The sequence below is a fragment of the Heliangelus exortis genome, chromosome 1, assembly GCF_036169615.1.
Source record: "Heliangelus exortis chromosome 1, bHelExo1.hap1, whole genome shotgun sequence".
Lineage (NCBI taxonomy): Eukaryota > Metazoa > Chordata > Aves > Apodiformes > Trochilidae > Heliangelus > Heliangelus exortis.
In genome coordinates this window covers 15,508,972-15,522,369 of record NC_092422.1, presented here as the reverse complement: position 1 = coordinate 15,522,369, position 13,398 = coordinate 15,508,972, and the positions used below count along the sequence as shown (strand labels likewise).

The 13,398-nt window shown below is 37.4% G+C and overlaps 1 protein-coding gene across 1 annotated transcript in view; it reads left to right on the top strand.

Moving 5' to 3' along the window:
• Positions 1-13,398, top strand: part of GUCY1A2 (guanylate cyclase 1 soluble subunit alpha 2) — a 147,895-nt gene that overhangs the window by 120,702 nt on the left and 13,795 nt on the right. Inside the window, exon 7 of the mRNA XM_071734684.1 lies at positions 13,089-13,243. Within this exon, the coding sequence (XP_071590785.1) occupies positions 13,089-13,243 (155 nt within the window). The remainder of the gene's footprint in view (positions 1-13,088; positions 13,244-13,398) is intronic.

The following is a 13,398-nucleotide window of genomic DNA, read 5'->3' as shown; positions in this document are numbered from 1 at the left end:
TCCCATCTTTTCTCCTCGTGAGAAAGCTCTATACTGCAATGATGTCACCCTCAGCCTCCTTTACTCCAAACTGAACAATCCAATTGACCTCAGACACTTCTCATCCCAGAAGTCATCCCTTCCAGACCCTCGAGGTGAGGCAGAGCAGAGTGGGACCTCCTTTGACCAGCTGGTGACCCTGTGGTTGAGGCACCTCATGACACAGCCAAGTTCAGGGTCAGTTAAGGGTTGATCCTTATTGCAGTCATGGTCCTCCACTTCTGGGCTTTGAGACCCCCTTGGTCCATCATCAGTGTTGAAGACAGAGGCAAAGAATGCTTTAAATACCTCTGCTTTGTCTATATCCTTGTTGGTGAGGTGACTGTCCTTATCCTGTAAATGTTGTTTCTACACTGATTTTTACCATTACTGTATTTGAAAAAAATATTTTTATTGTCCCCCACAGATCTGGACAGTTGAGCTTTAGGTGCTCAAACTTTCTCTGTACAGTGGTTATAAATGTCTCTGTATTCTTCCCATGTCACCTCATGTAGCTTCCACTAGGCATACACCCTCCTTTTTCACCTGATTTGTAGAAGCAGGTCTGTCTTCAGCCAAGCTTGTCCTCTACCTTGTCTGCTTGACTTCAGAAATTTTGGGATTGCCTGTTCCTGTGCCCTTAGGAGGTGATGTTTAAAGATTGACCAACACTCATGAACCCCAGCATCTGCAAAAATATTTTCCCAAGGGACTTGACTCAGAAGCTCCCCAAACAGCCTCAGATGTTCTCTTCTCATGTCCAGTGTTGAAGTTTTGCTGGCAGTTTTCCTCTTGTCAACAGAGATTTTGAACTCAATTGCCTCATGGTCACTGTGTCTGAGACAACCCCTGATCTCCACTTCACTCATGAGATCCTCTCTGTTGACAAGGAGCAGATCAAGGAGGGCATTCTTCTAAGTTGACTCTCTTATGACCTGTTCCATAAAGCTGTCATCCAGATGGCTTAGAAATCTTCTGGTCTGGGCTGCACTTGCTGTATGCTGTTCCCAGTTGATTTCTAGCAAGTCAAATCCCCCATAAGGACAAGGGCAGTTGACATAGAAGCGTCCCTTAGTTCCTCAAAGAATAGGTTATTGGAATCCTCATCCTGATGAGGCCTACAGTATATTCCCACATTAACATCCACATAAAACATCCACATTATTTGTTTGTCCCTTAATTCTTACCCAGAGATTCTCAATTGTGCCATTGCCAGCTGTGAGCTCCATACACTCCAGCCCTTCCATTATGTACAAATCCACTTGGCTGCCTCTTCTGCCCTGTCTGTCTCTGCTGAAGAGTCTGTACCAACCCAAGAGGGTGCTCCAGTCACAGGACTCATCCATCCCACCAGGTTATGCCAATAATGCCAAATCTCTGTGGCAGAGCTGGGGCTTCAAGCTCATCTTTACTCCTTATGCTGCACGTGTTGGTGTAGAAACACTTCAGGTGTGCTGCATTGTGACCAACACCTTGCAAAGCAGAAGGAGGGATCTCAGTAGTGCTTTGTTCCTCAAGTTTTGTCATATCATCTCATTTTTCACCATTGGCAGCTCTGGTTTTGTTCCCTGGTTTTTCAGCAGTCATTTGAGAACTTCACACGGATCACTATTTTCTAATTACTTGCCCTTAAATGCAGTATGATATTAGAATTTAAAAAGACATTCAGGTATTAAAGCACTCTCTCCATTTTCCTGTCCATTTCCTTACAATGTAATTTCAAGTATTTTACTAATGACTGAAAGAGAAAACCTTTATGTTGTATCTTAGCACACTTGCCTCAGAATTCTGTCCCTGCCATTAGTATAGTCTGTTTAGGCTTCAAAAAGCTGGATATTCAGCTATGCATTCATGTCCATTTTATTATTTCCCCATTGTGTTGTTGTGTCCCCATCTGCCTTACCTCCCTCTTCAACATTAACACCTTGCAGATATTTGTAGATTGTAGATTATTATCTTGTTCTCTCTATTGAGTAATACTTAGCCAAGCCATGACTATTTACAGTTTTTTAGTTTTTCCCCTTAAACAAATCTTTTCACAGATCTGAACAGATTGTTGATCTTTTCAGAAATGACTCCTGTTGACAGTACCTTGATTTTAACTTAATATTCTTGGTGCAGTTGAACTAGAATCTTGTAGCAAGGAAATATTTAGAGTGTCATATGGTGTTCATGGCCCCAGGTTACTTTTTTTTTAATGTGACCAGATTGCTTGTTAGCTCAAGTTCACTTTGGTCTTCACTCAGGAGGCTTTACACGGAATTTTCCAATTTTCTTTCTTGAGTTATATGTTTTTAGTTTGGAGTATATTTCTAGATGCATTCAGCTTGTGTGTTCATTTAACCTCAAATGTGTGTTGCTTATTGCAGCTCAGTAACAAAAACTGTAAATACAATTTGGCATAACTTATTTTTGTTTATTAGGCTCAAATACAAACGGGATGAAGTTCAGGCATATTTTATGCACTTTATTTCATTTATCCACTTAATTTCAACTCAAACTAAATACAAATAGAAGGGATTAAATTGACATGATTTAATCTTCACAAAACCACAACCAGAGTCTGAAATATCTAATGATTTATTTTTGTCCAGCTGCTTTTCCTTAATTTATTAGGACTAAAAAATAGACTTTGAAGCAATACTATTAAGAATAATTACCTTCCTTTTTTTCTCCTGTGGAAAGTGATAGCTATATTTAGCTTTCCATTGTCATCTCTGTTGTTTATTGATTTTAAAAGAACTATTATTTTATTAGTAAAGATTGGTAGCTAATTGTTTGCTCGTCTTGGCTGCATGCTCTCAGTAGATGACCTTCTAAATAAATACCTTGTAGAAAAACTCCATATTAATGAGAGCAATTTTAATGTTCATTTTAAAAAAAACCATTAATATAAAGATCAATTTCCATTAATTCTTTTTTTCCTCTGTTTTCCTAGTGTGAGGAGAACACTTTGTTTCAGATGATTCAAATGGTTGCTGCTTCTTTCTACATTTCTCACATTGATTTGGATATATATCATTGGATAAAAATTTATTTTTAAAGACAGATATGGTTTTTTGTTTGTTTGTTTAGCAATTTAAGGGAGAAGGATTGTTGAGTTGGGTGCTCTTTGTGGAAGAAGAATTTGTATGGTTTACTCCTGTTTTTCCATTACACAGATGACATTTATGTGGGGCATGAAAAATATAAGGCATCAGAGAATAAAGGCACTCTTTCCTCCCATGTATTTGGGAGGAAAGGAGTGAGGAATAGGACTAAAAGAAACAGATTTTTCAGGTACAAAAGTTGAGCCCAGAGGGATAGCTTTGGGTGAAGAAGTTGACTGGAAAAGTTCCAAATAAAGCACCATCAGACAAGAGCAACAGCAGGAAAGAAGCAGGTTATGATAGCACTGGAGAAGCAAATGCCAGGGCCAGGCATCTGTGTCCTTCAGCTGCCAAATTCAGCCAATTAGTGGCATTAAAGGTTGACTGGGCAGCAGTGACAAACTATGAAGTTACAATATGCCATGGTATCATCTGCTATTGCATCCAAAACTAAATGAGTATTTAATTTGTCTAGTGATTTTCAAAAGAACATGCAAGGATAATTGAGGCTTAAAACATTTCGTATTTTTTTGTTCTTTCTCACAGTAATAAAAGTACAAATATGCTTTCATTTGTGTGTGTGTATTTTTATGGCTTGTAGAAAAATAAAGTAGTTGACAAAAGCTTGTGAAGATGGACAGAGATCATCTCAACTAAGCATATTAAGATGTTTTTATTTTTGCATTTGCAAAATACATGATATATTAAAAAGGATCACATGATTATGATCTTTTAAAGATTGCACAAGCTAAAAACAAATGTATGTGTTCCCATGCTTTTTTTTTTTCATCAATATGTCTCTGAGGGGTAGATGAGTGTGAGACACAGAGGGAGAGGTCACTGAGTGAAGTAAAGGAAAGTCATTAGACTCAACACAGAAGCCTTTCCTTCCCATAAGTGATTCACCCTCATCTGAGAATAATTTCTCTCCATCTATTTGGATTTTAGTGTAGTCTTGACATCATCAAGTCTTCATTTTTTAACTGCTTTGAAAATAAGGTTGAAATCCTTCTAGTCATGAAAACACTGGAACATTCAAATTTATCCTAAATATTCTTAAAATTGCAGAAAGGTTAACAGTTTTGTCTGAAGCAGTTGAGACAACTAGTGAAATAGTATCTCGTTTCTATTAATGGTAAATCTCCCATGCAATAATAACCAGGCATTGCTTGCAGATTTGCAGCTTAAGTCTAGGAAAACAAATGTTACATTTTACATGAGTTGCAATGTAATTTTTCATTGACTTCGTTAACCATTTTCTTTACAAGTTTGCATTTTTATCCTAGATTTTCAGGGAAGGTAACAAGCTATGCAGAATACTCTCTCAGTTCTGATGCTGGCTTTTGTTACAGTTGTTTTGTGGCATCAAGAAAGTTTGATTGATTTGCTGAAGTGCTGACTCTACATGAATCATGAGAGTGTCAATACTTTGCTAAAATCCTCAGTTCAGTGTGAAACAGCACCCTTTCTCTTTATGCTTATTCCCTTTGTTGCATGAAGTAGTTTTTCTGAACTCAGTGGATTTGCCTGTCTGAAAACCTTAAAAGAAGTCATTATATGCAAATATGTGTTTTGATTCTCCTGAGAAGAAAATTAACTTTTCCTGCATAAATCTGAAGCACTGTGACAGTGAAGAACGACAGCCAGTAAGGAGTGGTAATAAACCTCTTCCCAGTTATAGCTAAAGTGAGGGCTTAGACTAGATATTGCTTCTAATAGTAAAACTGAAAGATTCTTCTACATTAATGGTTACTATAGCTTTTAGGGCTGTTGTGCAGTAGAACCTTTCGATTAGTTACAAGCTCTTCCCACAGCAGATGAACTGTGGATGAACTTTCATTTCATTTTGCAGTTTCAAAGATTGCAGGCTAGATCCAAAGGCCATTATTTTAAAGTATCTGAAGACATTTCAGCTCTTCTACAAATAAAATTATATTCTGATGGGGTCTTGTCCATCAACACTTGTTTCTTTGATGATGTATGTATAGGAGGAGCATGGATCAATTTATTAAAGATGAAAATGTGTAAACTTTCCCTCTCTGGGGATTGTATTAATCTCACTTAACTTCAGAATTCTGTGCATGAGGTGTCCAGGCTACACTTACTGCTAAACATCCCTCTCTGTTCCACCAAGACAGTTGGACACCTTCAGGAGTGTTTGTTCCAGCCTTTTTCAGGTACCAATTTTGGAACTGCAACTGTGAAGTTTGTTATCTCCTTTGTTTAAAAGGAGTCTAGAAATCTAGCTTAAATGAGCTGCCTAACTTTTAGGTGGTTGAAATTAGATGACATCTATCTCAAATGACTAAATTAGCAAAAGTATCGAAGACCGTTTCTTAAGGTTAAAAGCCCTTATGCCCAACTTTTTTTTAGCATACACATTTTTTCCCACCTAAATATTTTGTGCATGTGTCATTAGTCATTATTAAAGCGTCACAAAATCCATTCAGTATATGTCATATGATGGCACCATGAGACAAAGATGTCCTCCTACACTAAGGATCAAACTGAACTTTCTGATTACTTTTTTTTCTTTTTTGGATGTCAGTGGAGAGGTGGCTGGTAAAAAACTTCCACTGCTATGTGGGCTTGCTTGAATGATTAGCTCTTTTCTAAGTGCCTGAACACAGATTCACATAGTAATTAAATTCCTGCAGTGAAAATTACTATTCAAAGAAAACAATTTAAAAAAAAGTTTATTAAATGCTGTATCAGCAACAAAATGCAGCGTTTTATTGGTGAGAGAGAAGCAGCATGTGAAGCAGCACATTAAAATTAATGTCTCTTCTTTGTAATCTTAGGGGAAGGATATATTACTTCTTCTGTTCAGCCACTCTAGGCATTCTCATTTACTTGGTTTATACCCAATCTCCCTTAGTAAAAAATTTGATTTCAGATATTTTCTTACAGATGATCTACACACTATTTTAATCTAGACCCTGAGTAATGCCATAGCAAATTCAAATGAGGACTCAAGACAGGATTTGGCCCCCAAAACACTGCCCCAGTATAAACTTTCCTGTGGTGCTAGAACTAATGAGCCCTCCAAGTAAATCTGAGTCTTAGCTTTGACTTTTGCTTCATTAATTCTACTTCATAATGCTGATGAAGACTTGCAGAGGTTCAAGTTTGTGTTTTTGTGGAGAAATATTCAGTAGAGGTGACTATGCCAAGACCATAGTCCACGGATGTACATATGTAATGTGCATCATTCTGGTATGACTTAATTTTATGCCTATTACACAAACCACGATTCTTTATCCACTAATTATTAGAAATTTATTTACTGATCATGAGGAATTAAATTTTTGTTAGTTTATTATGTTATTTTTCATTATTCTTGTATAATTTTCTGTCTTCTTCTTCAGACAAGCTGAATAAGCTTAAGTACATGAGTAAGAGATCTAGGAAGTTTTCATGAGAGAAAAGCAAAGTGTTCATTCCTCCAAATGTTGTTTAAATATGGGGGAAATATATCCCGTAGTTTGGTTCTATGGAGCACCTTGTGAAATTCAAAGTGATCTAAATTTTCCTCTAAGCAGGTCTGTTCCTTGGCAACAATTCTGTAGTGAGCTGTACTGTCATATGTCCCTTTTCCATAAAGACACTATGATACTTATAAATCTATCTAAGAATAAAGATAACCCACACGCTAAAGCATATGTCAGGACATAGCTGTCAGTCCTGTCAACTTGCAGTTCTTTGCAGGAGCAGAAAGGCACATTGACTCACCAGTGTGTGGCTCTGATTTTAGATCTCTGAGCTCCGTAGAATCTATTTTGCACTAATACATTTTGCAAATAAATGTCCCTGTGTAAGGCATATGTTGATATTCAGAGATAGGACTGTTGTAGAAGCTGCTTCAAAATATTAAAGCAGATAACGTCTCACAGAGTTGGGCACATTCTGTTTCAAAAGATCTGGTGGCGCATCATGGTCTAAGAGCTAAGATGATCTGCAAGAGATGACCTTCTGCTTTCTGAAGGGGATTACAACAACAGAAGGGAGAAGGTCCTTACCTAAGCACAATGTATCACTTGGCATATCCACGTGCCTAGAAATATAGAGCTGCTGCCTGTACCAGCCCTGCTACCAGCTCAGCATGGTGTCTGGGGACTCTGCCAGTCAACCATGGTATTAAGGCTTGAAATGCCACCTGAGTGGGGGAGTGCTTCTGCCTGTGGTTACTTTCCAAACTGTGTCACCTACTTCCCAGTCATCCCCCACTTCTTCAGCTTGGGGTTTGTGTAAGGCAGTTCTGTGAAAATGAATATCGAGTCCTTCTGGATGCAATCAACCTGTGAGACAATCTGATCCTTCTCTTTGTAGGATGGGAGTATGAATTTCAGAGTGTGAGAACTGTTTGTTAAGGTCCTTCTCTCTGTGTGCAGTCAGAAGTATGTGTACAGCTACCACTCCTATGGAATATTATCATAGTTCATATTTGAGGAGGAGCTGTGAACAACAAACACTTTCCCTCTACAAAAAGGATTTCTTTTGGCTCAGGACATCCCTGAACAAAAATTACTGGTTGTGGACAGAGAATTTTGAAAATTAGCATGTACTTTTACCCTATGCCTATGTGAAGACGGGTTACATGTACCTTTGTTTTGAATTGGTCTGCATGTGTGTCACAACATTGCCTCTCTTCACTGGCAGACAAAATTAAAGGTATCCACAAACTCTTTTTTTTCCTTCTCTGCCTTTCCATACTATCCACAAAGAGCCTTTTCATTTCAACTCAGAAATCATTTTTCACTGCCATGTCCTTATGCAATTCTTTCTGTCAGGAAAGTTGTCTCTGATTGTCTCCTATCCCTTCTTCTGAATTAAGCATGGAATATACTTTTTAAAATAGCCCTTATTTTTTAAAATAGCCCTTAACCAAGACATCAAATACTTTTCCACAGCACCATGTACATAGGAAGCTTGAAGAATAATTAATAAAACAATCAAGCAGTTAATGTCCCTTTCAGGAATCATTACAGTTTGAACCATCAGTTTGAGGTTTAATTAATAAAGGAAGTATTTTTAAATCTTGTCTCAAGTTTTTGAGACTCAGTGTCTGAGCCTTTTTTCCTTGAAAGTTATATGGGGAAAGGAGGAGAGAGAAAGGAGAAGAGGTAAAGGTGAAAGCCTTTGTCAGCAGGGTATCAAAAGAGAAAAAGCTTGAGTTTTGAAAAAGCTTTGAACATAAAGCAAGTAACTGGATTTGCTTATTGTGAAGGTGCAAACTAACAGAAAAAGCTATTAAGGAATAAATTAGAAGTTATGAAATTTACTCTATGTATGCCCTTGCATTGCTTTACTCTTTCTAAAATATTTGTGTCTCTTCATCATAACACGAGTGTAGATGGGTTGTGAGTTTTCGATGTTGTATTTACTTTCATCTCAGGTAAAATTTTGAAGGAAGAATACAGTTTTAGGTATGGTGCCTAGGAAGGCATTGGGACTATTGGAAGTGATGGAAACTGCACAGCAGATGAAAGCAAAGCAAAGCAAACTACATAAAACAAACTCCGGGATTTTTTTCCAATAAGAAAGATAAATCCTGCTTTTGCAATGAGGAGGTGGGAAGTAACAACTCTTCAAAGATTCAGTATGTCAGAAAAACACATTAACAGAATGTTCAGTTCAGAAAAAAAATTAAAATATTGAACATCCCTGTTTCTGTTTGTTCTTTTCTTTCTTAGTCCATTCTGGGTTACCAGATCTAACTGGTAGCTCTCTATGCACATTTCCCCATCAGAAGATGATGACCTTAGCCTCAGTACTCATTATCTTTCCTTAGGCATCTTCTTGATCTCTCACTATTATACAAACCAACTAACCTTCTTGTCACTCAGGTATTAGCCTGCTCCCTATGCCTTATCATGTGGGCAATATCTAAATTCTGCTACCTTTTTTATTTCTTTAATGGTTGGAAGGTTCTTTTCTTTTCCACATATCTATGGCTTTTCTCTTGTCCTCCATCAATCAATGCAGGCTGCTTGTCTTTTATGCCTCTGACACTCACATAAGCTTTTGTCCACCTCACTATTGGCACAGCTGCTGCAAAGATCAAATTAATTAAACTCTCTTCTCCCTGTCATTTTCCACCATAAATCTTTCTTTTGCAGCCAGTTCAAATTTTTCCTCTTTATCTGAAAGGCATCTCACAGGTCTCTTGCTCTTTTTCACATCTGTTCATGTTCCATTCCCTGTTGTGCCTTCCCGTATTTTCCTCTAGAAAAATCTTTTGCCTTGGTCCATCCTTTCATTGTTCCCTATGAGGTAGGGTGTTTTGTTTCTTTCTTGGTGTTGGTTTTTTTCTTCCCCCTCCATCTATCTTCTCTTTGTGATAGCTTCCAAAGCATTGTCTTTCCCTCTGTATGTATAATGGCTCTGAACTTGTGGTCTTAGTTATATGCTGCCTCTTTATCATTACCAAAATAACTAAGGGCAGATAAAAGAACAGTCTGCACAGATGAAGAGCAGCCATTTTATTATAAAAATGCTCCATTTAAATACTGACTAGTTAATATATGTTATATATGTTATGTGTTATATATTATATATATTACACATATAATTAAAGGACATAAATTAATAAATATAGTTTTTGATAGAAAAGTAATGCATCCGATGTGGCCACCTAGTTGGTATTTTATATGTTATTATTACTATTTAATTGGAACTCTTCTGGGAACTCACTGATGAGAGTTCATATACAATATGAACATATACAATAACTTGGAAACTAAAAAAATACATGTATATTTGTTATTAGTGCTCTAAGTCAAGTTCCCTAGGCAGATTTTTCTTTAGATGAAAAGTTAATGTGAGAGGTTGATGTTACACAATAAGTACCTTGTTGCTGATAATCTGATCACAGTTTTTCTTTGTAAAAACAAAAAAGACTTAAACATTTAACACAACACTTTTCAATTTACTGGGGGAAAAAAAACAGAGTAACTTAACTGCAGATAAAATAAAACCTTGAAAAGACATTTTAATGAAAAGCATATTTCACTAAAAAGTAATATTTGACCAATATAATGGTTATTGTTAGAAGAACACACACTAAAGAATACTTTGTGGCACAGCATTGGGGTTTCAGGCTTTTCCCTGTAGAGAACCATACAATGAAGCGTAAGTGGAGCTTTATTGCAAGCCATTTTTGCTGTAACTTTTTCTTGTTTTGGGCATTTGTTTGGATGGTTTAATGAGAAAAACTACATTAAGTTTCGTGCATTCAATGAAAACTTCAGGTTTTGACAGTTTCATTAGTAGCTCTATGTAGTTTAACCTGCGTAAGTGTATGTACCTTTTTTCCTGGAGGATCATATATATCACAGATATTAGAGCACACAGAATCTTATGTACACAGCTAAATAAGGAGTTTTTTAATTTTTTCAAATCTCTTTAGGTGCACACTATATTGAATGGAAAAGATGTTTTCTTTCTTCTTTTGTTTTACTCCTTTTGGAAGTCAAGGAGTTCACAGAAGACAGAATCATATACTGTTTAGGTTGGAAGAGACCTTAACACAATCTAGTACCACTCCTGCCACTTTCCTCTAGAATACATTGCTCAAAGCCCCATCCAACCTGGCCTTGAATTCTTCCAGGGAGGGGGGAGACACAACTCCTCTGGACAACCTGTTCCACTGTCTCACCATCCATAGAGGAAAAAATTTCCTCCTAATATTAAATGTATATCTACCCTCTTTCAGTTTGATACTGTTCCCCCTTGTCCTATTGCTCCATGCCTTGTTAGGAAGTCCCTCCCCAGCTTTCCTGTAGGCCCTGTTCAAGTACTAAAAGGCCAACCACCCCCTCTCTCAGCTTGTCTTCAGAGATGTCCTCTACCCCTCTCGATCATCTTTGTGGACCTCTTCTGGACTTCATGTCCTCCTTCTTGTGTGGAGGGCCCCAGAAATAGTCACATGTGGGGTCTCACAGGAGAGGAGCAGAGGAAGAGAATCACTTCACTTGACCTGCTGGCCATGCTTCTTTTGAGTCAAACCTAGGATGTAGCTGCCTTTCTGGGCTGCAAGCACACATTGCTGGCTCATGTTGAGATTTTCATCCATTGGGATCCCTAAGTCCTTTTACTCACCAAACCAGGACATTGTAAATAAGTTCTTTATTATTTAATGAATGACAGCATACTTGCTGATGCTTGAACAAGACTGTCTGCTTCTCGTCTTTTGCTGAGGGCAGGTTCTGGCATCAATACCATGCAGCTCTCCTCTTGAGTGCCTGAGGACTTTTTTCACTGAAAATGAACAATGGAGTTTTAATGTATGTTGTGGCAAAAGCAGGAAATCTTCATGCCCCTGAATAGGACCAAAACAGTGTGGATATGATGAGTTTGTGTAGATGTTTACAGGCAAAGTAAGTTTGTGGGTGCTTCCCAGCCGAATGGAATAGAGTATTTGAAGTATTTCAGTAGCTGCCTTCTAAACACTAGTAAAGATTTGAAGACACAATTGAATTCCAGGGCTATTTATTCACTGATTTTTATTTTTTTTAAACCCATTCTGCAATTAACAGCATTTTTGTGAAAATGGAAGGTTTTATGTTGCCTGTAGGAATATGGTTAGTAGTATCACACTGAATGCAGAACAGTTCTTAGGTTGTGCATGAGCTTACTGTAAAGCAGATACAATGCTATACCCATTATCTGTGACTTATAAGAGGAAAAAAATTAAAATGCTGCTTAGCTGCCTGGTAAAAGCCTTGGATACATGATAAGAACTATAGGCAGTGAAATAATGTGGCATCCCACAGGTTCACAGAGCTCCATTTACACCAAGAATATAAAATGCTGACATTTGTCTTAACATCAGAAATGCTAGCAATGATTTTTTTATTTGCATTTCAATAAATATGTATTGTGTTATTAAAAAAGAAGGATTTTCAGACAAAAATCATAGTGTGATAACTGAGAATAAGTCAAAAGTCATATGAAGTGCATTGTTAGTTACTTATTCAGACCCCATGAGACCCTCTGTGTTAGTAGTTGCTATTAATTTTCTTCACATTATCTCATGTTTTGCAGCAGTCCCATTGCTATGAGTCAGAATATCATCAAAAGATATAAATATCTTCTTTTCATTTTTTAATGTTATAAAATTAACAAGAGAAAAAGACTTTGCAATTTGTAAAAATTACTTTCTTGGCAAACACAATTGGTTGTTACAATTTATGCAGAGTAAATCTCTGATTATTCACACTGAAACAAGCTTGGACTGTGACTCCAAGCTTTAGAGATCAACATAATCACCGTATCTCAGACAATTATAAGGGCTGATTTCTGGAATAGCCACATGGTTTTCTTTTAATTTGCTGGGGACTTATTCCTTTTTATCTTGAAGGGGAATACAAGATATTTTTGCAGTCATTTGTGCCTTAATCATCAGCACCATCACTGTTGCAATATCTCAGTCTGACAAAGTGAGAAATACCTTAGACCCTGAGGAACTTTGCTATTCTTACTACCAGTTTGAGAAAATTCAAGTCTTACGTTAAAGCCTGCATTAGAAGTAGTGACAAAAATAACCCACTATGATATATCTGCTTGTGTAATTAGATGGCTGCTATGGGAGTAAATCTTGGGGAGTAAATCTTGGTCATCCCTATTCTGTTCATGATTCCTGATTTAGCTGTTGTGGTCTCCACCAAACATGCACAGATGAAAACAGTTTTAATAAAAAGATGGTTTTGGGGTTTTGTTTGGTTGGTTGCTTTTTGTTTTGGTTTGTTTTGGTTAGGGTTTTTTGTGGCTTTTTTGTTTTTTGGTTTTTGTTGGTTTTTTTTTTTACTGCATCCGATTTAAGCTAGAAGATTGCGAGAGCCTATTTTCTTCCACTTTGTTCTTTCTTTGTTTTTTCTTTCTTTGAAAAGTTTGCTGTGGCTACCTTTTAAATAAATGCTAATGATATTACTGTGGGCAGCCCAAGGGAGACAGACTGACATGGATCTCCTGTTTCCCCAGATGAGGATAGGCATCCACTCAGGATCAGTGCTGGCTGGAGTTGTCGGTGTACGAATGCCGCGTTACTGCCTCTTTGGGAACAACGTCACCCTTGCAAGCAAGTTTGAGTCAGGAAGTCACCCCCGCCGCATCAATGTCAGTCCAACCACATACCAGTAAGTCCTCTTAGCTTTTCTGAACTGTTTTTATTTCTGCCTGTTATGAGCTTGATCTTGTAACATGCTCTGTCTTCGATACATGAACTACAACAGAAGGCTGGCAGGCCACCAGGACAACTGGAAAGAGGTGTTGCATGCAGCTGTCAGTCTTT